The 24140-nt window shown below is 47.5% G+C and overlaps 1 protein-coding gene across 1 annotated transcript in view; it reads right to left on the bottom strand.

The window, feature by feature from the left end:
* Positions 1-321: 321 nt before the first annotated feature.
* Positions 322-24140, bottom strand: part of atp11a (ATPase phospholipid transporting 11A) — a gene marked incomplete at both ends in the record, with an annotated part of 48586 nt that continues 24767 nt past the window's right edge. The window contains 20 exons of the mRNA XM_084451890.1: positions 322-597; positions 5309-5474; positions 6459-6562; positions 6895-6960; positions 7501-7524; positions 8167-8302; positions 10742-10869; positions 11268-11327; positions 12092-12237; positions 12420-12522; positions 12705-12888; positions 13114-13347; positions 16641-16822; positions 17126-17229; positions 18474-18547; positions 19905-19976; positions 20403-20569; positions 20809-20982; positions 22120-22317; positions 22467-22617. Of these exons, the coding sequence (XP_084308016.1) occupies positions 322-597; positions 5309-5474; positions 6459-6562; positions 6895-6960; positions 7501-7524; positions 8167-8302; positions 10742-10869; positions 11268-11327; positions 12092-12237; positions 12420-12522; positions 12705-12888; positions 13114-13347; positions 16641-16822; positions 17126-17229; positions 18474-18547; positions 19905-19976; positions 20403-20569; positions 20809-20982; positions 22120-22317; positions 22467-22617 (2749 nt within the window). The remainder of the gene's footprint in view (positions 598-5308; positions 5475-6458; positions 6563-6894; positions 6961-7500; positions 7525-8166; positions 8303-10741; positions 10870-11267; positions 11328-12091; positions 12238-12419; positions 12523-12704; positions 12889-13113; positions 13348-16640; positions 16823-17125; positions 17230-18473; positions 18548-19904; positions 19977-20402; positions 20570-20808; positions 20983-22119; positions 22318-22466; positions 22618-24140) is intronic.

Genomic DNA, 24140 nt, shown 5'->3' with positions numbered 1-24140 from the left:
TCAAGTAGTTTCAAATGGAGTAGAACTCTGAACATGGATTGACAATGACAATGTGACTTGGAGGTACATGGGACTCATGGGAGACTAGAGAGGTCAGAGGTCAATTCTAAAGGGGTCGGCCATTCAGATGGACTGGATCCAGAGCAGCTGCAGAATGGACACGGTGAAGAGTGTGTGTGTGAGGGTTCCATGCTTCTTTTGATGAGTGTGTGAGTTTGTTTGTTTCCACGTACAAAATCCTTGGAGGCCTTGATCGCACACCTTGGTTTGTCTGTGAGTATTTTTTCTCTGATGTGTGTGTGTGTGTGTGTGTGTGTATGTTCACACGGAGGTCTCTGGCCCTGGTGCGTAGTAGGCAAATCCGGCCCCCGAGAGACGGAGCATATAGGGGCTGAGGGTGCAATGGTCAGCCCCTCCCCCTTCGCCCCAGTGGGCCAATAGCAGTTTCTGGGGGAGTGGCTCGGACTTGCGGAGTGTTAGGGATTCCGGAACCCCAACGTGGAGGTGGGAGGAGCCAGTGCTCCTGTGTTTGGGGGTGTGACGAGAGGACAGGGGAGTCAACTCCGATAGGCCACCCTGAGACAGCTTTCTATGGTTCTGGAGAGAGAGAAAGAAAGAGACACAGAGAGAGAGAGAGAGAGAGAGAGAGAGAGAGAGAGAGAGAGAGAGAGAGGAAGGGAGGGAGGGAGCGTTTGATCAAATCCAACCATAACTCAGATAATTAAGAATGCATTTGGAAATCAGGTTAGTTCCCACTCATGCACTGAGGGTAAGAGAAAGACACATGCAGTACCATATTCCAACAGCAGAGGTCATCAGAGCCTCTTTTGTAAAAGCATAATGAATATTGCATGAGGACTACAGTATGCTTTGAATATGAGTAGTCAAAGTATGGTATTCCTACTTTGCTTAAAGGTGTAGTTTGGTATTTAGCATAATAATCCCTGTTATAAGGTTATTTATGATCATATACAACGGTCCATATAAAAATGTTGACGAATTGTGCACTCGAGATATTAGTGCTCAATGCCCATGTCACAGCTAAGTGAGGACCGTTGTATGTGATCGTAAAATAACCTTATAACAGGGCTTATAATTCTAAATACCCAAATAGTCCTTTAATGTCCACGGCATTTCTAAATACCCAAACAGTCCTTTAATGTCCATGTCATCAATTTCCATCCAGACAGTGTGAATTTACAATCAATGACATGATTGCTTGATTAATAAACTGATAGGACAGGCTCTTGACGTCGGTGTTGGAGTTGATGGACAGTATTACAGTGATGTCCTTGTCTCTAATAAAAGCAGCCATTCAGCCTGCCAGAGGCACAGCAGAGCACCACCTAGACATCCCTCATTTCTCGTCTCCCATTAGTAGCGAAGCAGCAACAGCCAAGTGGTGATAAGTCTATCAGCAGACTTCTTCTGGACCTGAGTGCAGCGTCCGATACAATCAATCATCCTCCTCGAACGCCTCCAAAACCCGGCCTCTCTGAGCAAGCCCCGATGCTTCTGCCCCCATCGGTCAGACAGGACAGAGAACGTCTCCCTACGGGTGTGCAGGTCTCAGATATGCATGGTCACCTGTGGTGTCCCTCAAGGATCTGTTCTAGGCCCCATTCTGTTCATCCTCTATGGTCCCCCGAGGGATAAACTATCCTTCCATTGCTATGCTGATGACACCCTTATGTACTTGTAAACTGCCAGGTCCCTCTGCTGCCTACACACGGATCAACACCTGCTGAGGAGGCAAGAAAAAACTTCCTGCAACTAAACAGCAGCAAAATGGAGGCTCTTATTTGTTGGCACTAGGGATGCACCGATTGCAAAATGCTGGGCCGATGCCGATGTTTAAAAAAACAATCCGGCTGATGGCTGATGCCGATGCCCGATGTTTATTTTATTTTTATTCGGCCTTTTGTGCCAGGGAAACAAAGAAATTAAGTGTTTGGTTCCAAAACGCCAATTTTTCACATTTGCATAATAGGTACCTTTATCTAGGTGTGAACTATTTCTGGCATCATATTTTAAGATTAGGCTATACATTTTTGTGCAAAGCAAAGCGACGTATCCACAGTGTAGCTGGAATGGAAACGGCATGAAGGTATGATTCATCATACCATGAAAGCAAACTACACGTGCGTTTGCGGCGTTACGTCACGGATCTTCTCCGAATCTGCAGCTGGGTAGGCTACGTTTTGCAACAAAAAAAGCCGTAATTGTTGCGACATAACATCGGCCACTGCCATCGGTGAATGTCATTTAATTTGCCGATGGGCCGATGGCAGTCAACAAGGCCAACATCGGCGCATCCCTAGTTGGCACCCCTCACCAGGTCCAGAACTCTCTCCTCCTCAATCACCAACCTTCCTGTCAATTTTGATCCCTCGCTGGCCTTCGACAACTACATCAAAACTCTCATTCTACCACGTTAAAAACATTGCCAAACTCCGCCCCCCCCCGCTAACCGTGTCTGATGCCGAGAAGCTTGGTCTCATCAAGGCTGGACTACTGCAATGCACTGGTCATCAGGATCCCTGGCAAGAGCCTCCGAAAGCTCCGGTACAAAACAGTGCTGCCAGGATCCTGATGAGAGTGCAGAAATATACAAACAAGCGCCCCCTATCCTGGCACCATTTCACTGGCTCCTTGTCTCTTACAGAATAGAATTCGCTAACTTTCCAATGCACCCATGGTAATGCACCTCCCTACCTTAAAGAACTCCTCACTCCACTAAACCTCTCCTGCAATCTTCCATCTGGCAACAGACTGCTTCTTAATACCCCCAGGATGAAGCTCCGCTCTGGGTTCTAATACGGCTGGTCAAAAGACCAACGTATTTACTACTGTGCAAAAGCTTTTTGTATGTAATGAAATATATGATACAATTAGTGTCTCTGCTTTTTGTTTGTTTGTTATTATTCTGCTTGTTTAAGCAATGACAGATTGTTTCAGCACTTTTGTCTTGCAATAAATTATTGTTAATATTATTAAACCCAGAGCAACAAAGAACATGCACCCAAAAGGCAGTTGGAAAGCACCCCCCTTAGCACACACAATGATTCAGAAAGCCTTCACTACTAAATCAATCAGATTAATATGGGTTAACAGGTAAATATGTGATTTCTGAGTAAGCCGAAGATAGGTTAACAGCCCACAGCGAGAGTAGAATCATGTGTTACAGTATGGTCTCACTAGACCTGGCAACCCCAGGAGGCGTCCATCCGCATCTGGGCACAGCACAGCACAGCAGCGCATGCTCCCATGTAGCCAGGCAGGCAGAGCAGAGCAGAGCAGAGCAGAGCAGAGCAGATCACACAGGAGAGAGACAAGCTGACAGCTCTAGACTAGGAGACAACAAAGGCCCTAAGGTGAAGCCTCTCCCCCTCCAGCCCCCCCCCCCCTAAGCCCAGCCCACACCAACGCCCCCAAGCCTGGCAGCAGACAGACCCAACCCCTCCCCCACCGTCAAGCACATGCTGTGCCCCCCCCCCCCCCCCGCTGTTCCGGTTCCGTTACCATGGCAACCCCCGCCCTGGGAGGAGGGGGGGCCGGCGGGCGTGTCCCAGGGCCTGCTGAGGGCATCGTGGCTGTGTGACATCATCGAGTCATAGGTCCTAGCCGCCCGCCCCGCCCCTCCTCCTCCTCCGCTCCCGTTACAGATCCCTGGGGGGCAAAGTGCCTCCCTCTCACTGCCTCCTCCTCCTCCTCCTCCTCCTGCTGCTGCTGCTGCTCCTCCAGGGCCGGGGCCCACGCAGCCCTCCAGAGCCCCAGCAGACCTCACCCTCTGTGGAAGGACAGGACAGGTGAGGACGGCTCACGGTGGAGCTAAAATGGGAAGAAGCCCTTGCCATGGGGAATCTGGAAGGACATATTCTTTAGGCTCAACCCGTGTCCAGAAACCAGGCATCAGTCCTCCAACCTAAGACTTAAACTAGCCACCAAACTGAAGCTTCTTCACTTCAGTAGTCTGTCCAATTATGTTTGAATGATCCATTTCCCTGTGACTCTCCAAGGGACCTTTGAATATCATTGCACAGCAACAGGTAGAGGACAAGACACATACAGTATGTTATAAGGTTATTTACGGTCAATAACGGTCATATACAGTTTTTGAAGATAACTAAAAAAAATAGACATAAATCAATATATTGTACATGACGCAGTGCATGCAGTTCACATGCACAACAGCAATGAGCATACGATGAGAATGGGATGTGATAGTCAGCATGTGTCAACACATGGTTTATCGGAGATTGAAAATCTTCGTGACTCCCTGTCTTCATGTCTGGAATGGAGTGATGGATGAGTGAACTACAGGAGAGATGAGATGTCCACGTTGGGACGGTAACCCCTATTATATGTTAGGATCAAGACCTGGAGCAAATGTCGTTTACACATTACCTTCAAATACCTGTCTGTACTTGGTGGGCACTTGGTTTAAATCACACAGCAAAAGCAGTGCGAACCCCAGACACGAATCAAGTGAACCTCAAGTGTTTCAGGTATTTTCAAGTATTTGCTTTCGTGTTTACCCAGGTCTGTGTTAGGACATGCTACCATGCACACTGAGAGCGCTTAAAACACATCACCTCCTCCTCTGCCGTCTGTGGGCCAATCAGAAACTGATTCTGCTGGAGGACTGGGAGAGCATGTAGATGGAGGACGGCTCCACGGTAAGGCACGGGCGATTGGACTGCCATTGCCGCAGGAAACGGAAGGCAAAGGGCAGGGGGAGGAGTTACAGGCACACAGGAAGAGCCGTGGAGAGGAGGAGGAGAGCAGAAAGAGGCAGAGAGAGAGAGAGAGGAAAAGAGGGAGGGGTACAAGAGAGAAAGAGGGGGTAGGTAATGAAGGAGGAGCAGGTGCCAAAGGTCGATTAGGTCCGTCCAATAGGAAGCGAAGCAGAGGGAAGAGAGAAGAGAAACAGCGATAAGAAAGAAACTAGTTCCTGGTTGTAAAACCTCCTGACCCTTGTGAGAAGGTGACAGGCTAGTCATTGATAGTAGGGGGGATAATATTGCAGGTTTAGGGTCAACTCGATTTCAACGTAATTTAATTCACCCCAAAAACCCAAGCGAGAGGTTGTTGTATACCAAGCACGTTTACCAAACATGAAAGCATGTTTTAGTTTTAAAAAAAAGCTTTCAGATACAGTAGTAACCACAGCACAAACGTAAGTTACTCTAGACTTGGCTTCCACACAGGGTCTCTCTAATCAGACTATCCCCCACAAATCCGATTGTACGTATCCGCTCCGTGTCTAGGCGGCGTGGTGGGTGGTGGGCGCGGCGGCCCCCCTTACCTGGGCGCGCTCGGTGGCGCTGGGCCACAGGGCCCTGCAGAGGACCTTCTTGACCACGTCCGGCAGCAGGCTGAGGATGATGAGCAGGACGATGCTGAGCCAGGCGGGGCCGCTGGAGAGCATCTGCATGAACACGTAGTACATCCGCTGGTAGTTCAGGAAGGGCCTGGGGAAGACCAACACAGAGAGACCAGAGAGACGGGATGAGCGGAAGAAAGGAGAGAGAGAGAGAACGACAGAAGTTTAAAAAAAGATAAGAGTCACACTATAAGCTAGTAAGTGGTTTATATTCCTTGTTCTAAAATATATTCACAATAGCTCTGCTATGGGGTACTGTATGTGTGGGTTTGTTGGAAACTGGAAAAGGGCAGGCGCGTTCAAAACTACTTGACAGGTGATTGGATGAACCATCTGTCTAAACGTGTCCAAAAGAGTTGAAGCCTGTGAAATGGTATTGGGGACAGCCATAGAGTCCACTGACTCCTCAGCCCAGCGGTCTCTCCGGGGTTGGGGGTCTCTCCAGGGTTTGTGGGTCTCTCCAGGGTTTGGGGGTCTCTCCAGGGCAGTGTTTCCTGTGAAATCCTCTCCTCTCTCACTTGTCCCTCCACTCTGCTGGTCCTGTCTTCTCCTACCACAATCACTGCCTTTTTTTTACATAGCTTACATAAATAATAGGCTAGATTAGGCTACGCTTAACTGATATTTCATTGCATTTGCTGTTGCTTTGACTGGCACTTTTTAGGTGGGTGGAGGAACATTAATGCAAGCTAGCATCGTAAAATTTTCAGTTCAGCCAGCCGAAAAGACGGTCGCTCAATCAATCAGTCAGGGGTCTCTACAGGGTTTGGGGTCTCTACAGGGTTTGGGGTCTCTACAGGGTTAGGGGTCTCTACAGGGTTTGGGGTCTCTACAGGGTTAGGGGTCTCTCCAGGGTTAGGGGTCTCTCCAGGGTTAGGGGTCTCTCCAGGGTTAGGGGTCTCTCCAGGGTTAGGGGTCTCTCCAGGGTTAGGGGTCTCTCCAGGGTTAGGGGTCTCTCCAGGGTTGGGGTCTCTCCAGCGTTAGGGGTCTCTCCAGGGTTAGGGGTCTCTCCAGGGTTAGGGGTCTCTCCAGTGTTAGGAGTCTCTCCAGAGTTAGGGGTCTCGGTTCTTACCAGATGATGCCCCCCCAGAGCAGAGAGAAGATGACGTAGAAAAGCAGCGAACCCCAGATCACAAAGTGGTTGATCCACGTCCAGTGGTGTGTGTCCAAGGCAAGCTGCAACACACACACACACACACACACACACACACACACACACACACACACACACACACACACACACACACACACACACACAGGTCAATCAATCAGTCCACAGCCATGGCTACAAGGCTTACAGCTCTCCTAACTGATGACTAAGTACAGCCGATCAATAATGTCACAGGATCCACATTAACGTACTGTAGGCTTGCTTGTGCACACACACGTTACGCAACCCACACAATCCACAGTTATCAGCTTGCCCTCAACCTTTTTCCTTCTACCCCCTCCCCCCTACACACACACACACACACACACACACACACACACACACACCTCTGACCTACCTTAAGCGTGACAGTGAAGACCAACACAGTGAAGACGAGAGTCCCGAAGGTCCAGTTCCCAAACATCTGCATGAGAAGGAAGAACGGTCAGCTACACACACACACACACACACACGCACACGCACACACACACGCACACGCACACGCACACGCACACACACACACACACACACACACAGACTACGCTAAACACACACGGATGTTGAATCCTACAGGTTATACTACTACATAAACCATAATACACCAACAGAACACAGGGGAGATGTGTGGGTGGAGGAGGCTACCGTCTCTAGGTTAGTGGGGGGGGGCGGTCGGAGGTGCTGTTCAGGGGTCAGGGGTCAATGGTCAGGGGGTCACACAGAGAGAGAGAGGCTAGAGGAGGTGGAACTGAGCGGCTACACAGCAACAGGGCGGTGGGCGGACGGATGATCCAGGTGGGAATGGACGGAGAGTGAATGAAAAGGATCAAACTGAAAGCTTGAACGGGTACGACAGGAACGAAAAACGTGAGACAGAGTCTGAGGAGAGAGAGAGAGAGAGAGAGAGAGAGAGAGAGAGAGAGAGAGGGAGAGAGAGAGGGGGCAAGAGAGAGAGAGAGAAGCTTACCATCTGCGTGTTGGTGGTCATTAGCTGAAGAAGAGAAAGAAACGGCAAAATAAAGAAAGAAGCAGAGGAGAGGAGGAAGGAGGGAGGAGGAGAAGAAGAGAGAAAATCAGGACAAAGGGTAAATGAATCTCAGGATGTTTCCAACGTAAAAAACAAAACAAAACAAAAACAAAAAAAAAAGACCAATCAAAAACAGCTGGTATGAGATAAATCAACGACACGGAGCGAGACGCCACAGCGTTGCAGTCGATGTGAATGGAGAGCCAGCGAACGGTAACTGTCCACCCCACAGAGACTCTGGATGACTGGGGGCACCCCCATCACTGACAGCACCTTACCCTGTCTGACTGTCTGTCTGTCTGTCTGAGCGCCTGTCTGTCTGAGCGCCTGTCTGTCTGTCTGACTCTCTGTCTAAGTCACTGTCCTCAGGGAGAGTCCAAAGCAGATAGATGAGTGTTCTTTAGAGTGGCAGTGTGTGTCTGGACGCATTCTCTCACGGTTCTCCGCATGATGGAAATCACAATACCACCCCGGAGACACGTACAGTACACCCTACTGTAGAACAGCCCGGAGAGAACGTTTACAGGTCCGCGGCGGAACCGCCCGACCTTTCAGTTCCAGAGTAGAACACGCGGGCCGCGGTCGGCGGGGGCGACGGAGGCTCACCTGTCCGTTGCTGGTGAAGGTGGTGTTGTCGAACAGGAAGTAGGCACCGAAGAAGAAGATGATGGCGTCGAACACGCCCAGGCAGGTCCAGTACAGGAAGACGGGCCAGCGCAGCAGAGAGTTCTTCGCTACGTCCCTGAGAGAGGGAGGGAGAGAGAGAGGGAGGGAGAGAGAGAGAGGGAGGGAGTGAGAGAGAGAAAGGGAGGGAGAGAGAAAAAGAGATCGACAAAAAATGATCATCAATTAAAAAAAGAGCCTAATTTCACTTGGGGACCGATAAAGGATTCATTTAATTCATTCAATCATTCATAACAATACAAAGTTGAGACAATGAAGTGTTTGTTTTTTTAATGTCATATTAGCTTGTTTCATGTTCAGGATCTCGTGTGTCTCCATCTCCTGGTAGCCTAGTCATTATCTCAGCCAGGCCCAGACCCACTCCCGGCTGGAGTTAAGAGTTCTGGGCCCAGCTGCGGTGTTTCTGACCCCGGCAGATCGGACTGACTCTGGTCAGCCTGGCGAGATGCGATGGGTCAGACCTGTCAGGATTAATTGGACCCGTCTGACCCAGGTCTTCCGTTCTGACAGGACAAGACCGGGCAGCCTGGAGTGATGGATATTAACAAGCTTCTTCACCTGGCCTTGGTGGTATTTTTGGAAGTCTTTCCCATGAGTACCTCTTGTCCACTGTCTGGCATTTTAAGCCGAAGCACTCCTCTCATTTTAACAGAGGGCAACTGGGCCAGGTGTTTACATTCTGACAGAGCGGAACAGAGCAGAGCAGAGCAGAGCAGAGCAGAGCAGAGCAGAGCAGAGCAGAGCAGAGCAGAGCAGAGCAGAACAGAGCAGAGCAGAACAGAGCAGAACCAAACAGAGCAGAGCAGAGCAGAACAGGACAGAGCAGAACAGAGCAGAACCAAACAGAGCAGAGCAGAGCAGAACAGGACAGAGCAGAACAGGACAGAGCAGAGCAGAGCAGAACCGAACAAATCAGAGCAGAACAGAACAGAACAAAGCAGAGCAGAGCAGAACAGGGGTGACTGTAGCTCAGTTGGTAGAGTGGGTCGTTCAGTGATCGAAGGGTCAGTGGTTCGAATCCCAGCTCCGACTGTCCACATGTCGAAGTGTCCTTGAGCAAGACACCTAACCCCAAATTGCTCCCAATTAGCAGGTTAGCTACTTGCATGGCAGCTACCGCCATTGGTGTGTGAATGTGTGAATGAGAGGCCATTGTAAAGCGCTTTGAGTGCCGCTAAGGAGGAAAAGCGCTATATAAGTGCAGTCCATTTACCATTTAACAGAACAGAACAGAACAGAACAGAACAGAACAGAGCAGAACAGAGCAGAGCAGAGCAGAGCAAAGCAGAGCAGAGCAGAACAGAGCAGAGCAGAGCAGAACAGAGCAGAACAGAACAGAACAGAGCAGAACAGAGCAAAGCAGAAGAGCAGAGCAGAGCAGAGCAGAGCAGAGCAGAGCAGAGCAGAGCAGAGCAGAGCAGAGCAGAGCAGAGCAGAACAGAGCAGAACAGAACAGAGCAGAGCAGAGCAGAGCAGAGCAGAACAGAGCAGAGCAGAACAGAACAGAACAGAGCAGAACAGAACAGAGCAGAGCAGAACAGAGCAGAGCAGAGCAGAACAGAACAGAGCAGAACAGAGCAGAGCAGAGCAGAAGAGCAGAGCAGAAGAGCAGAGCAGAGCAGAGCAGAGCAGAGCAGAGCAGAACAGAGCAGAACAGAACAGAGCAGAGCAGAACAGAACAGAACAGAGCAGAACAGAGCAGAACAGAGCAGAACAGAGCAGAGCAGAGCAGAGCAGAACAGAGCAGAACAGAGCAGAACAGAACAGAGCAGAGCAGAGCAGAGCAGAGCAGAACAGAGCAGAGCAGAGCAGAGCAGAGCAGAGCAGAGCAGAGCAGAGCAGAACAGAGCAGAACAGAGCAGAGCAGAGCAGAGCAGAGCAGAGCAGAACAGAGCAGAACAGAGCAGAACAGAGCAGAACAGAGCAGAGCAGAGCAGAACAGAGCAGAGCAGAACAGAGCAGAGCAGAGCAGAGCAGAACAGAGCAGAACAGAGCAGAGCAGAACAGAGCAGAACAGAACAGAACAGAGCAGAGCAGAGCAGAGCAGAACAGAGCAGAGCAGAGCAGAACAGAACAGAGCAGAGCAGAGCAAAGCAGAGCAGAGCAGAGCAGAGCAGAACAGAACAGAACAGAACAGAGCAGAGCAGAGCAGAACAGAACAGAACAGAACAGAAGGAGAACAGAACAGAACATTACAGAACATAGCAGAGCAGAGCAGAGCAAAACAGAACAGAACAGAACAGAACAGAACAGAACAGAACAGAACAGCAGAGCAGAACAGAGCAGAACAGAAGAACAGAAGAACAGAACAGAGCAGAGCAGAGCAGAACAGAACAGAACAGAACAGAGCAGAACAGAACAGAGCAGAACAGAACAGAACAGAGCAGAGCAGAGCAGGGCAGAGCAGAACAGAGCAGAGCAGAACAGAGCAGAGCAGGGCAGAACAGAACAGAGCAGAGCAGGGCAGAGCAGAACAGAGCCGTGCTCCTCTGCTCACCTGTACAGGGAGGGGTCTTTCTTGAGGGCGTCCATGGTGAGGTGCTGCTCAAACAGACTGTACAGCAGGATGGGTAGGGAGGTGAAACTGATGTTGTACAGCGTCAGGTAGGCCGTGTCGTACAGGGGCTGCACAGGGACAAACAGAACAGAGTCAGACATCGTACTGTAAGTGTAGGGGCTGCACAGGGACAAGCAGAACAGAGTCAGACACATCGTACTGTAAGTGTAGGCCGCTGTTGTGTGTTCATGAGTCTGTGTGAGACTGTGTCACGCCAATTTGATGGCCACATCGGCCAGTAAAGTCTTCTGTATCTGAATCGGAATACAGTATAACTCCAGGCTTAAACAAATCTCAAAACTCTGCGGTACCACAGAGTAAAACCAACATTCTGAATTCAGCAGTCCTTGCCTAAAGTAGTGTGTGTGTGTGTGTGTGTGTGTGTGTGTGTGTGTGTGTGTGTGTGTGTGTGTGTGTGTGTGTGTGTGTGTGTGTGTGAGAGAGAGAGAGAGATAGTAATACACACCTGCTGTGAGAACCCACAGAAGAACTGATACAGGAACTGTGGAAAGATGAAACAAACATTCTGGAGAGAGAGAGAAAGAGAGAGAGAGGAGAGGCAGTGACAGAGAGAGGAGAGAGACAGTGAGAGAGAGAGAGAGAGAGAAGAGAGAGTGAGAGAAAGAGAACGACAGAAGTTAAAAAAAGATAAGAGTCACGCTATAAGCTAAATGAGTATCCCATTTCTTTTGGAAACCAAAAACTGCTGCTTCTACGTATTTCTTGCTTATTGGTGCAGCGTGTGTGTGTGCGTGTGTGTTTGCGTGTGTGTTTGCGTGTGTGCGTGTGGTGTGTGTGTGCGTGTGTGTTTGCGTGTGTGCGTGTGGTGTGTGTCTGTGTGTGTGTGTGTGTGTTATAAGCTCTGTGTGTGTGTTATAGATCACAGGGCTGTCAGAGACTGTACAGGAGCTAAGCGGCTTGCGAGGTGAGCAGCAGCTACATGGTCAGTATCTAGCGTAGCATCAGTTAGACTTATATAAGTTATAGCGATGAGTCGTGAGGCCAGGCGAGAGATGGAAGATGTGTCCCTCTAAAATCCTGTGATTCAGAGTGGGAGAGATTAGGCTATTCACACAGTGTGTCATAAACCAAGTATTGAGAAGGGCCAGAGGTAGTTTTTGCTTATATGTAGAAAAAATCTTTGCTCCAGCAAAATATGGCCCTGTGTAGCTTCATTGAAAGGCTTTGAAGGTCTGAAAGTGTGTGTGTGTGTGTGTGTGTATGTGTGTGTGTGTGTGTGTGTGTGTGTGTGTGTGTGTGTGTGTGTGTGTGCGCGTGTGTGGACGGTACCTTGTAGAAGAAGTACTGGACCAGCTCGGCGATGCGGATGTAGTAGTAGTGTCCGTGGACCAGCAGCATCTTCTTCAGGTGTTTGAACTTGGGGATGGCGTAGTCGCTGTTCCTCGCCGCCTGCCGACCCTCCTTACCCATGATGCCTAGGGGGCCAGAAAGAAGTCGGTTTCTGAATACATTTTCATCCTCTACACGGTGAGCTTCCATATGAGTGCTTATGAGGCGTATGAATATAATGCTCATATCCATCACAGAAGCCTCTCATTCAGACCAGTAGTAGAGACGCCACGGCATCCCACCAATCAGAACAGAGAGGCGGGCTCACCGATGCCGACGTGCGCCTCCAGGATCATGCTGACGTCGTTGGCCCCGTCTCCGATGGCGAGCGTGATGGGGTGCTCCTTCGACATCTTGATCATCTTCACAATCTGTGGAGGAGAGGACATCGAGCCACCGGCCGGACACAGAACGCACAAGTCGGAAGGTACAAGTTAGCAGTGGTGCATTCAAAACGAGGAGGACAACCTTCCATACAACACTATGTGTCAAAGTTGCAAAGGTACATGAGAAAGGTAAGACAGGAAGTGAGACAGGAAGTGAGGCGGGGTACCTGGGCCTTCTGCAGGGGCGCCATGCGGCAGCAGAGCACGGCGGAGCAGTTCCGGCAGATCTCCAGGAAGATCTCGCGGTAGTTCCCCCCCGAGCTGGACCGGGCTTCCGGAACGGGCTTTAGAACTGCGGACAGGGTGGCCCCGTCGATGATCAGGCCAAAGTCCAGACAGTCCACCGACAACCTGGAACACACACACACACACACACACACACACACACGCACACACACACACACATACACACACACACACACGAATGAACAAACAAATAAATCAACAAGGGGGCCAAGTCATGAATGGTATTCAAATGTGACTTTGAAACATGTCAGACAACCAGCATGTGGTGTGTGTGTGCGTATGTATGTGTGTACAGTATGTGTGTGTGTGTGTGTGTGTACGCCCCCTTACCCGGAGAGGGAGCGTTGCCTGAGAACAGTCCGGCTCAGGTCAAACAGAACGTCGTGCAGACTCTGCTCCTCGGTGCGCTTCTTCGTCAGCTCCAGCACCTGCGTGCTTCGCCGGAACAGCTTGCTGGCGTAGCAGGTGGCCGCAGCCGTCTCCATCTTGTCCCCCGTCAGGACCCACACCTTCATGCCCGCCTTGTGCAGAGACTCGATGGTGTCCGCCGCCTTCTCCTGCAGCCTGTTAGGGGGAGAGGCGGGCGGACGATTGATTCGGACCGCAGCTGTCACGCCGTTTACGCGGCGACACACTGATCCGTCCGCTCAACACCGATCCGAATCAATCGGCGGATGCCGTAATGGATGACTAATCAATACGCGACCCCGGGCTACTCTTTCAGCGCGGTCCTTTAGACGAGTGCTGATTGACCGTTTAGACAAATCAACAGTGTGCTGGGTGACCCAGTTAGTTTGTTATGTTAGCTACGTCAGCTGGTCTTGAGTGTGTCGGCGCCAGTGCCAGCTGGCACCGCGGACACAGTCGTAACAAGGTTCCCTGTTGCGGCAGGATGACTCATCATACCGGCTTCATCTGCGCTGGCACAGACCACAGTGACCTCTCTCTATCCCTCTGTCCCTTGCCTGTCCTCCCCTCCTCTCTCTCTCCATCTGTCCATCCATCTGTCTATCCGTATCTCTATTGATTGATTGATTGATTGATTGATTGATTGATTGGTTGATTGGTTGGTTAACGGTACATCCCAGAGGATAGCACATGAAATTGTACTTAAACGCTTGTTTCCAACGTGGTCCTCGTTGGTGGACATGACAAGAAATCAATACACAAGAAACATACAAGAGTCAGTACATTTTAACAATACAGTTTAACAGTCACTAACAATACTGTATGAGTGCTTATGGGTACAGTGAGTAGGTCTGTGAGTAGGTCTGTGTGTGTGTGTGTGTGTGTGTGTGTGTGTGTGTGTGTGTGTGTGTGTGTGTGTGTGTGTGTGAGGGTGTGTACATGTATGCATGCACGTGCATCCCTGCATAAGACCTAGGGAAAACTAGAGTTTTTCCAGAGATGTACCCTGACCTGACCAGTGAAAACATTCAACGAAGGTGCTACTTTGATAGACAGAGGGAGACTGTTCCATAACGATACACCTGTATAATAAAAAGAGCTCCGAGCAGCAGTGCTATTTACCCTAGCTGCTGTGCATGAGCGAACACTGGCTCTGGTATTATGCTCATGCCTGGAGTGCATCATCCCAATTTGACTGCTCAGATAATCCGGGGCAATCCCGTTTATGACCCTGCCTGAACATCTGTGTCAGCTTGAGCTGTTCTGCGCGCTGCTCTACAGGGAACATGTTAACTGCTCTGAATTGAGGTTCCCCAATATGAGTTCTATGAAGAGCATTCAGCATGTAATGGATTATTTTATTTTGCATTACCTGTAACTTATATTTTAGCTTGGCTGACAGACCACTAAACCATGCTGAACATGCATAATCAAAATGGCACTGTATCAGCGTGGATACAAGCAACTTTTTCAATTTAGTGTCAAACTCCCACGTGTTTGGGTATAAAAACTTTTGTTTGTTTGCACTCTGTGAGAGAAGTATTTCCGCGATAAAGACCCCTGACAAAGATTGGCCCAGTGTTAAACCAAGATAAGTAACACTTGATCTGGACTCAATAATGTCTTCTGCACAGGTTACTCTGATCCTATCAACTTTATTTAACATTTGTGAGCCAAGTATAATAGATTCAGTTTTACCGAGGTGTAATGACGACTTATTGTCAATTAATCACTCCCTTACTAATCCAAGCTCTTTACTCACCGACTTTCTCTATGCCCTTTGGGTCCTTCCCTGATACTAGAAGAACTGAATCATCTGCGTATAGCAACCGTTTTCACCCTACAGCTGCTGGCATATCATTAACATAAATACAAAACAGTAATGGACCCAGGACGGACCCCTGGGGCACCCCACATGTCACGCCTGTGGCTCCTGAGAGGATACCCTCAACATCACAAGTCTGAGATCTGTCAGATTGGTATGATTCAAACCATTTAACTGACATTTGATTAAGACCCAGACACCTCACCTCAGAAGAATATGGTGCTCCACAGTGTAAAAACCTTTCTGTAGATCCAACATGACCACCCCTGTATATTTCCCTTTTTCTCTCTCAAATTTGATATAGTCACATAAATGAATAATGCAAGTGTCTGTAGAAGGGGACGATCTAAAACCTGACTGATGCTCATATAATAAGTTATGCTAATTAAGGCAATCATGAAGTTGAACTCTTGTACAAATAACTCATTTGAGCAGGGTTTTTCCTGGATCAGAATGGGTCTTTGGAGGGTGATGTGCACACAATTTTGTGGGGAAGCCTCCGTTTTATGCTGAGTAGCCTACCAGCATAGTATATATAGGCCTATATTCTTTGCTGTCGTTCTGACTGAGCTCATTTTTCACAATCGTGGGAAATCTCCTGACATGACACAAAATGGATATGAAGCCAAAATGTTTAAGATACTGATAACCTGTCTATTAATTATCTCTAGTGGTCCAAACCATGGACAATGCAAGAAAGAGGGATGGGCTGCACTTAAAACAAGCTATCAAAAACATTTGGAGAGGATTTTAATTGCTATTTTTATTCTCATTTTTAAGCATTTTGGCACCGGTGATTTTCCTTTGGCTCTGGCTAAAATCTCTTTGGGGGGCGCCCAAAAATCCTCTATGCAGGAAAAACCCTGTTTGATCTCATTGATCTGATCATAATAGGCCTTTGATTTCCTAAACTGTCCTTTGGTAACCTTACGAGTGCAAAAGATGATGTTGTGCTCACTGATCCCAATATCTAGAACACCTGACTGACAAATTTTAACAACATCTGATATTGGTATACCAATTGATTGATTTTGGATCATCAAGTCCAAAACTGACTCTTAAAACACACCCTTGTTGGTTCTGTTATAAGCTGATAGAGCCCAAATAATCTATTAAAATTGCCTAACGAGGCCACCAATCCATCTTTCTTTGAAGACTGAACATGAGTATTAAAATCACCAAGAACAAAGGATTCAAAATTGCTAAAATTATTACAATCCTTACAAGCCATTTCTAATAGTTCTTAAAAAATATTCTGTTTGGGCGATCTGAAGCAAACACCAACAAGGAACGTTCATGTTTTAGGGAGCGGTATCTCAGCCCAGATAGTTTCCAGTCCTATTGCGTGGATATCAGGGCGTTGTTTGAAAGACATGTCCCTTCTAATGAACAAACACACCCCACGGCCAGAACGGTTTCGGTCCCGTCGAAGTAGGATGTAACCGAGAAGATCAATCTCACTCAATCTCAATCCCAGCACAGACAACCAAGTTTCTATGGCTCATCCCGACCAGTCTGCCCTCAATTTCTACCAGTCTCTCTCTCTATCCATGTCCTCCCCTCATCCTCTCTCTATCTATCCATCTCTCTACCCCAGCCCCAATCCCCCAAAAAGACAACCCACCTGTCCTCTACAGCCGTGGCCCCCAGCAGGACAAAGTTCCTCTCGATGATGTCATAAGCCTGCGCCAGCCGCTGCTCCCTGTCCTGCAGGGCCAGCTTGGCGTCGCTCAGGTGATGACACGCCTCCTCGTACTCCGCTGGAGACAGCCTGCGATAGGCCACACACAGAGTCCTGAGGCCCTCCTGAGAGAGAGAGAGAGAGAGAGAGAGAGAGAGAGAGAGAGAGAGAGAGAGAGAGAGAGAGAGAGAGAGAGAGAGAGAGAGAGAGAGAGAGAGAGAGAGAGAGAGAGAGAGAGAGATAGATAGATAGATAGATAGATAGATAGATAGATAGATAGATAGATAGATGGGGCATTATAGTGTTGGAGTCTAATTTTGCCCTGTGTGTTTCTGCGTGTGTGTTTCTGCGTGTGTGTGTGTGTGTGTGTGTGTGTGTGTGTGTGTGTGTGTGCATAAGTATAGTGGGGTAGAGGTCTGTCCAATCACCACAGCGTTCTGCTCCACTCGAGCCTTCACCTGCTCCACCTTCCCTGACACCACCCTGGGGAAGATGGCGGAGTCCGCCCCCTTACAGAACAACAGGTACTCCCCTGTAGGACACACACACACACACACACACACACACACACACACACACACACACACAGAGATGCACACGGATGCACACAAGCACACAGAACAAAATCAAGATTCAAAAAGATGCATGTGTTAGATCAGTGTTTTTCAACCTTTTTTGAGCTACAGCACATTTTTGACATTAAAAAAATCACCACCATCCCAAAACGAAGAATTAAGATGGAAAGAAGTATATAACTGGTGCACACGGTCAAATTTAGGCACTTTTATTAAATGGAGCGCATGAATATGAAACTTGTCACCCTTTAGGCCTACACATAAACAAAAAGCATTTAACATTTTTAATTTCATTAATTTCTTTACAATGGCTCTGAGTTAAATTCTCCCTATAATTATGAATAGCCTACTATTATTACAAAACCAGAGTTTGATCATTATTTAGTCTTAAGTCTCTGAATTCGATTCTACTACTTCTCATACACAGGCTCTGAGCCTCGTTTCTGCTTACTCAGCGTGAAACAGGCACACACACGCGCAGCTCTGGTTCAACAGCTCTGTCTCTCTGTTTTGTGTTTTAATTGCAGTTAGGCTTGAGAAGCTGAGCTCGCAAAGATATGTTGTGGAAAAGGGAGCGCGGTTGAAATGGCTTTATTTGCCACGATAGGAAACTCCTTGGCAGCAGTAAGCCAAAAACTGTCAAAAGTCAAATCCGCATAGCGCAGTTTTAAACCGCGGTCCTGTCTCAGTTCAATTAGTTCTTTCCGAAAAGAACAGATGAGCTGTATGGGTTCCTCACCCAGTCCAATGAGTTAGTGGAGGCTAAGAGGAAATAAAAGGACATCTTCTCCTCGAAGGCTTTCCAAATGTTCCCCTATTATCTCGTACAACGCTGCATGTCCTTGACATTCTTGAGTGAGAGGGAACATGTCAAGCGATTTCTGCTTGATTGCATACGATTGCATAGCCTACATGTCATATGATAGGCCGACAGAAATTACGACCGCTGAAATTTGAAGACAGTTGTCATTTGGAAAAAAAAAAAAAAAGAGTAAAAAAAGTCAGTCATATTCTCAAAATAATAATTATTATAATTTTTATATTATTACTGACATTTCACATAACATTTGACAATTTTCCACGGCACACCTGACAATCTCTCACGGTACACTAGTGTGCCGTGGAACACCGGTTGAAAAACACTGTGTTAGATAATAGATGTGTGTGTATGTATGTGTGCGTTTGCGCGTGTGCGTTTTACCTGTGCTTGACTTGACGATGACGCTCATTCTTCTCCTGACGGAGTCGAAGTTGAGGACGTGCAGCAGCTCAAACCTGAGACACACACAATAACAAGACAGCTTAGCGCTCGCTACCTCAGCACAGCACAGGCTAGAGCGCCCTGCTGGAACACATGACAACACAGAACAATACTAACATAGAATCAGAATACTTAGAACAATACTAACATAGAATCAGAATACTTAGAACAATACTAGCATAGAATCAGAATACTTAGAACAATACTAACATAGAATCAGAATACTTAGAACAATACTAACATAGAATCAGAATACTTAGAACAATACTAGCATAGAATCAGAATACTTAGAACAATACTAACATAGAATCAGAATACTTAGAACAATACTAACATAGAATCAGAATACTTAGAACAATACTAACATAGAATCAGAATACTTAGAACAATACTAGCATAGAATCAGAATACTTAGAACAATACTAACATAGAATCAGAATACTTAGAACAATACTAACATAGAATCTGAATACTTAGAACAATACTAACATAGAATCTGAATACTTAGAACAATGAACAATACTAACATAGAATCAGAATACTTAGAAAAATACTAACATAGAATCAGAATACTTAGAACAATACTAACATAGAATCAGAATACTTAGAAAAATACTAACATAGAATCAGAATACTTAGAACAATACTAACATAGAATCAGAATACTTAGAACAATACTAACATAGAATCAGAATACTTAGAACAATACTAACATAGAATCAGAATACTTAGAACAATACTTACATAGAATCAGAATACTTAGAACAATACTAACATAGAATCAGAATACTTAGAACAATACTAACATAGAATCTGAATACTTAGAACAATACTAACATAGAATCTGAATACTTAGAACAATGAACAATACTAACATAGAATCAGAATAATTAGAAAAATACTAACATAGAATCAGAATACTTAGAACAATACTAACATAGAATCAGAATACTTAGAAAAATACTAACATAGAATCAGAATACTTAGAACAATACTAACATAGAATCAGAATACTTAGAACAATACTAACATAGAATCAGAATACTTAGAACAATACTAACATAGAATCAGAATACTTAGAACAATACTTACATAGAATCTGAATACTTAGAACAATACTAACATAGAATCAGAATACTTAGAACAATACTAACATACAATCAGAATACTTAGAAATATAACTTCAAAGACCCGTTATCCTCCTCTAGCTATAATTGCTTACCTCTCTTCCCACTTATGGGGGTCGAACCCTGAGCCCCTAACCTCTCTCGACAGCGAGGTCGAGTTCTCTCCTACCTGAGACGGAGGCGACGGCGGCAGAGAGGGTTAACTGTAACTACGAAGCCCGACTCGGAGCAGAGAGAAACCCACCTCTCTATCTCATCGTCCTTGTTGAGGATCTCCATGTGACTGTCTTTGAGTCTCAGATAGGTGTATCCCAACCTGAGAGAGTGGGAGGGGGGGAGGAACGTGAGGAGCGAGCGTGCGTGTGTGTGCGTGTGTGCGTGTGTGTGTGTGTGTGTGTGAGAGAGAGAGAGAGAGAGAGAGAGAGAGAGAGAAGGAGGGATATATCAGTTTGACAACAGCACACATTAGCACAGAGAGTATCTGCACATCTTCCTGCACGAGGGGGGAGGGGGGTTTAATGGCGGCGCCAGAGCTGAGGTATCACGACTCACGTTACATTACAATTACAGTAACATGACCAGCTCCCAAAAAAAGACTCACAGCCACGTGAGCATGGGTCTGCACACACACTAGGTTAGATACACACGAGTGTGTGAGAGGGGAGCGTGTGTGTGTGTGTGTGTGACAGTTTGGCTTAGGGTATGATGGTGTGTGACAGTGTGTGTGTGTGTGTGTGTTTACCTCTTCATGCCCTCCACCAGGGCCACCTCGTCGGGGGAGGAGGAGATGTAGAAGGAGGTGGGCTTGCCCTGGTGGAGGCCCCTCTTGATGCCGTCCACCGTCTCCTCCTCCTTCACCTGGACCGTGTGGCACAGGCACAGCGCACGGAAGAACAGGTCCTCGTGCTCCTGCGGGCGTGCACACACACAGACGCACACACACACGCACGGACAGCCACAGTTACACACGTGTAAGTACCGTGTAGTAGCGTGTGCTTGTTTTGGACGCGTGCACAAACACGAGCGCACATACTGTACATAATGAATCTGATTCTTTCACACACACACACACACACACACACACACACACACACACACACACACACACACACACACACACACACACACACACACACACACACCCTTACCCTCCTGTACCCCCCCGGCGAGGAGTCGATCATGTCTATGCTGGAGGCGGCGCTGAGGATCTGTCCGTTGCAGATGGCGTGTGGTATATAGACGTTACCGTCCACACAGCACTCGATGAACTCCATGTTGTTCTCTGTCAGAGTGCCCGTCTTATCAGTGAACACATACTCCACCTGGGCGGGGGGGGGGGGGGGGGGGGCGGTTAGTTAGGGTTTTTGATTGATTGATTGATTGATTGATTGATTGTTTGGTTGATTGGTTGGTTGGTTGGTTGGTTGGTTGATTGATTGGTTGATTGGTTGGTTGGTTGGTTGATTGATTGGTTGATTGGTTGGTTGACCAAGACACCAAGCAGAAGATGCATTACAATTTCCACAGATCAGAGACATCAGTTCCAGAAATGCAAATAGCATTTGGACCAATGCTGCTAATTCATTGAGATCCAAAAACATTCCCTTATATTGCTTTGGTATATTGCTTTGGTAACATACTGTACTGTATATTGTACCAATTTGGTAACATATACCCATAGTATTGTATGTACATTATGTACTTAGCTTCAAACTAAAGTATCAATCTGAACCGTTTCACACAACTCTGCATGTCAATTTATGTCCATATGCTGTATGTAGTAAAACAGGTATTGTTTTTGTAATGTCAAATTGATAAACAGGAGTTAAGTCTCGAAATCAGGACAGTCTTCAGACTAGAGGCCATCTCCACTGGCAACACTTAGGGAGCGTATGCAAACTGCTGGGAAACGTCTGCGGAGGGCAGAGTTAGGGACTGTCTGCAAAGAGCAGAGTTAGCATCCTCAGTCGCTATAAGCCAAGTTCGCAGACAGTCCCTAACTCTTTACATCGAACGCTAACGACCATATGTCCACATCATCAGCCTCCATTGGTAATGTGTGCACTGATGCTTGATCTGTGCCTGATGGCAGGATCAGAGAAGAGACGAACTATGATTAACAGACCGGGCTGGAGGTAATGATTATATAAATATACTAATAACATAACCTTACACTGGCAACTGTTACGTAAATACATCGCCACAATGGTAATATGTGTAAGAAAGAGAGTGAGAGAGAGTGTTTGTGTGTGTTGTGTGGCGTGTGTGTGCATCTTTCTGTGCACATTTGTGTTTGTGAGTCTACGTGTGTGTATGATAGGCAAGCGTGCTTGTGGGTATCATGTGCATGCGTGAGTTTGTGTGTGTGTGCGTGTGAGTGCGTGTGTGTGTGTGTGTGAGTGTGTGTGTGTGCGTGAGTGTGAGTGTGCGTGCGTGTGCGCGTGCGTGCGTGCGCGCACCTGTCCCAGCTCCTCGTTGAGGTCGGAGGTGTTGACCAGGGCCCCCTCCCCCAGCTCCTCGTCGAACATCTCCTCGTCCCAGGCGATGAAGTAGGACCCCAGGAACTTCTGCATCTCCACCGTCACGTACATGGAGACGGGGATGATGTAGTTGAACAGGACCATGAAGGCCAGGAAGTCTGTAAACGCTCGTATCACCTGAGCAAGAGAGAAAGAGGGTGGGAGAGAGAGAGAGAGTTGTCGATGACGAATCATCCGCCCACTACGACGACCACGACGTGAGAGCAACAGACGGTGAGGGCGGTGACCCCTCACGGCGGGGCGGCGTTGGCGTCCGCCGGACTCACCACGTGGCGCTGGCGCTCGCTGCCGGTGCGGTGGTTGTACCAGGGCTCGTCGCGGTCGGGGGACCACTGCCAGGCGTACTTGAGGACCGTGTTGATGAGGGCCTTACTGATGAGGATACACAGGTACACTATGAGGAAGTTGTTCATAGACCTGCAGAGAGAGAGAGAGAGAGAGAGAGAGAGAGAGAGAGAGAGAGAGAGAGAGAGAGAGAGAGAGAGAGAGAAATGAACTGATCAAATCTCATGTACAGGCCATATATGTGTGTTTATTGTGTATTTGTGTATACTGTAAATGCTGATGCATTTCAGTTCTCAACCCGGAAAGCTGCCACGAGTGTTGAATAAACTTAACTGTCAAACCATGCTTAAACCAGTGAGACAGCAGCAATGGTGTGATCATGAAGACCAAGAGAGAGGAGAGGAGAGGAGAGGAGAGGAGAGGAGAGGAGAGGAGAGGAGAGGAGAGGAGAGGAGAGGAGAGGAGAGGAGAGGAGAGGAGAGGAGAGGAGAGGAGAGGAGAGGAGAGGAGAGGAGAGGAGAGGAGAGGAGAGGAGAGGAGAGATGGGACCGATCCAATCTAGTATCGGGATCGGGCTCCGATCCCATGATTCACGGATCGGGTATCGACCTGACGTCGCCGATCCCCGTACCCATCCGGATGAAGTGAAAGGGCTCCAGTATATATTCATTCAATCATAGGATACAATTCACTTCTCCCTCAGTCCAGCGTCTAGTTCTAACTAGCCTACCTTTCAGACTGTTTGCTTATGTTTGCAAAGTTTTGATGCGAAACCAAACGTTATCTGAAAAAAGTTTTAAAATAGTTTGCAAAGAACGTTTGTCAGTGAAAATGAAAGTCTCGAGTTGCAAGCGCTGCTGGAGTTGGTTACACGAGACGGTGAGAGAGGATTTGCAGAAGCAAATGCGCCTATTTGGCAATATTTTGGATTTAAACCCAATGCTAATAGGGAACCTGATAACATGAGGAAATCTGTAAACTAGGGCAATTTCTCCCTCTCCTTACTCCTGTCATAGTGAAATATGACACCGTTGCTCTCTACTGAGGCTGAGACCCACTCTGTTGCAGGTTCGGAGTGAGTGACAGGAGAGCAGAGCAGACAGGGGGTCTCATCTTATATTCTCTCAGATTATATTTGACTAATTAGTTCTTTTTATTTGATAAATGTGGGCGCTGATATGTGAGAATGATTATATAGTAGGATTCATGGATTCTTTCATTGTTAGGCCTACATCCAATATACAAGTAGACATATTTTGGATAACATTGATGAGTAAAACTATGTTTTGGTTAATGATAGTGATAAATAAATAAATAATGTTAATGATAAATAATTATTGAAGAAAAAAGACCGCCGTCGGTGTCGGTATTGGCAGATATCCAAATTCAAGTATCGGAATCAGATCAGAACTGACAAAAAGTGGACCGTGGATCGCTAGAAGAGAGGAGGGAGGAGAGATGGAGGGGTGAGAGAGACAGGAGAGAGAGACAGGAGAAGAGAGGAGAGAGAAGAGAGGAGAGAGAGAGGAGAAGAGAGGAGAGAGAGACAGGAGAAAAGAGGAGAGAGGAGAGAGATGGAGGGGTGAGATGAGAGGAGAGAAAAGAGAGAGAGAGAGAGAAGAGAGAGAGAGAGAGAGAGAGAGAGAGAGAGAGAG

This window comes from Borostomias antarcticus, assembly GCF_949987555.1.
Source record: "Borostomias antarcticus genome assembly, chromosome: 17".
NCBI lineage: Eukaryota > Metazoa > Chordata > Actinopteri > Stomiiformes > Stomiidae > Borostomias > Borostomias antarcticus.
The sequence above is the reverse complement of the archived record's forward strand: the minus strand, read 5'-3'. Positions and strand labels throughout refer to the sequence as shown.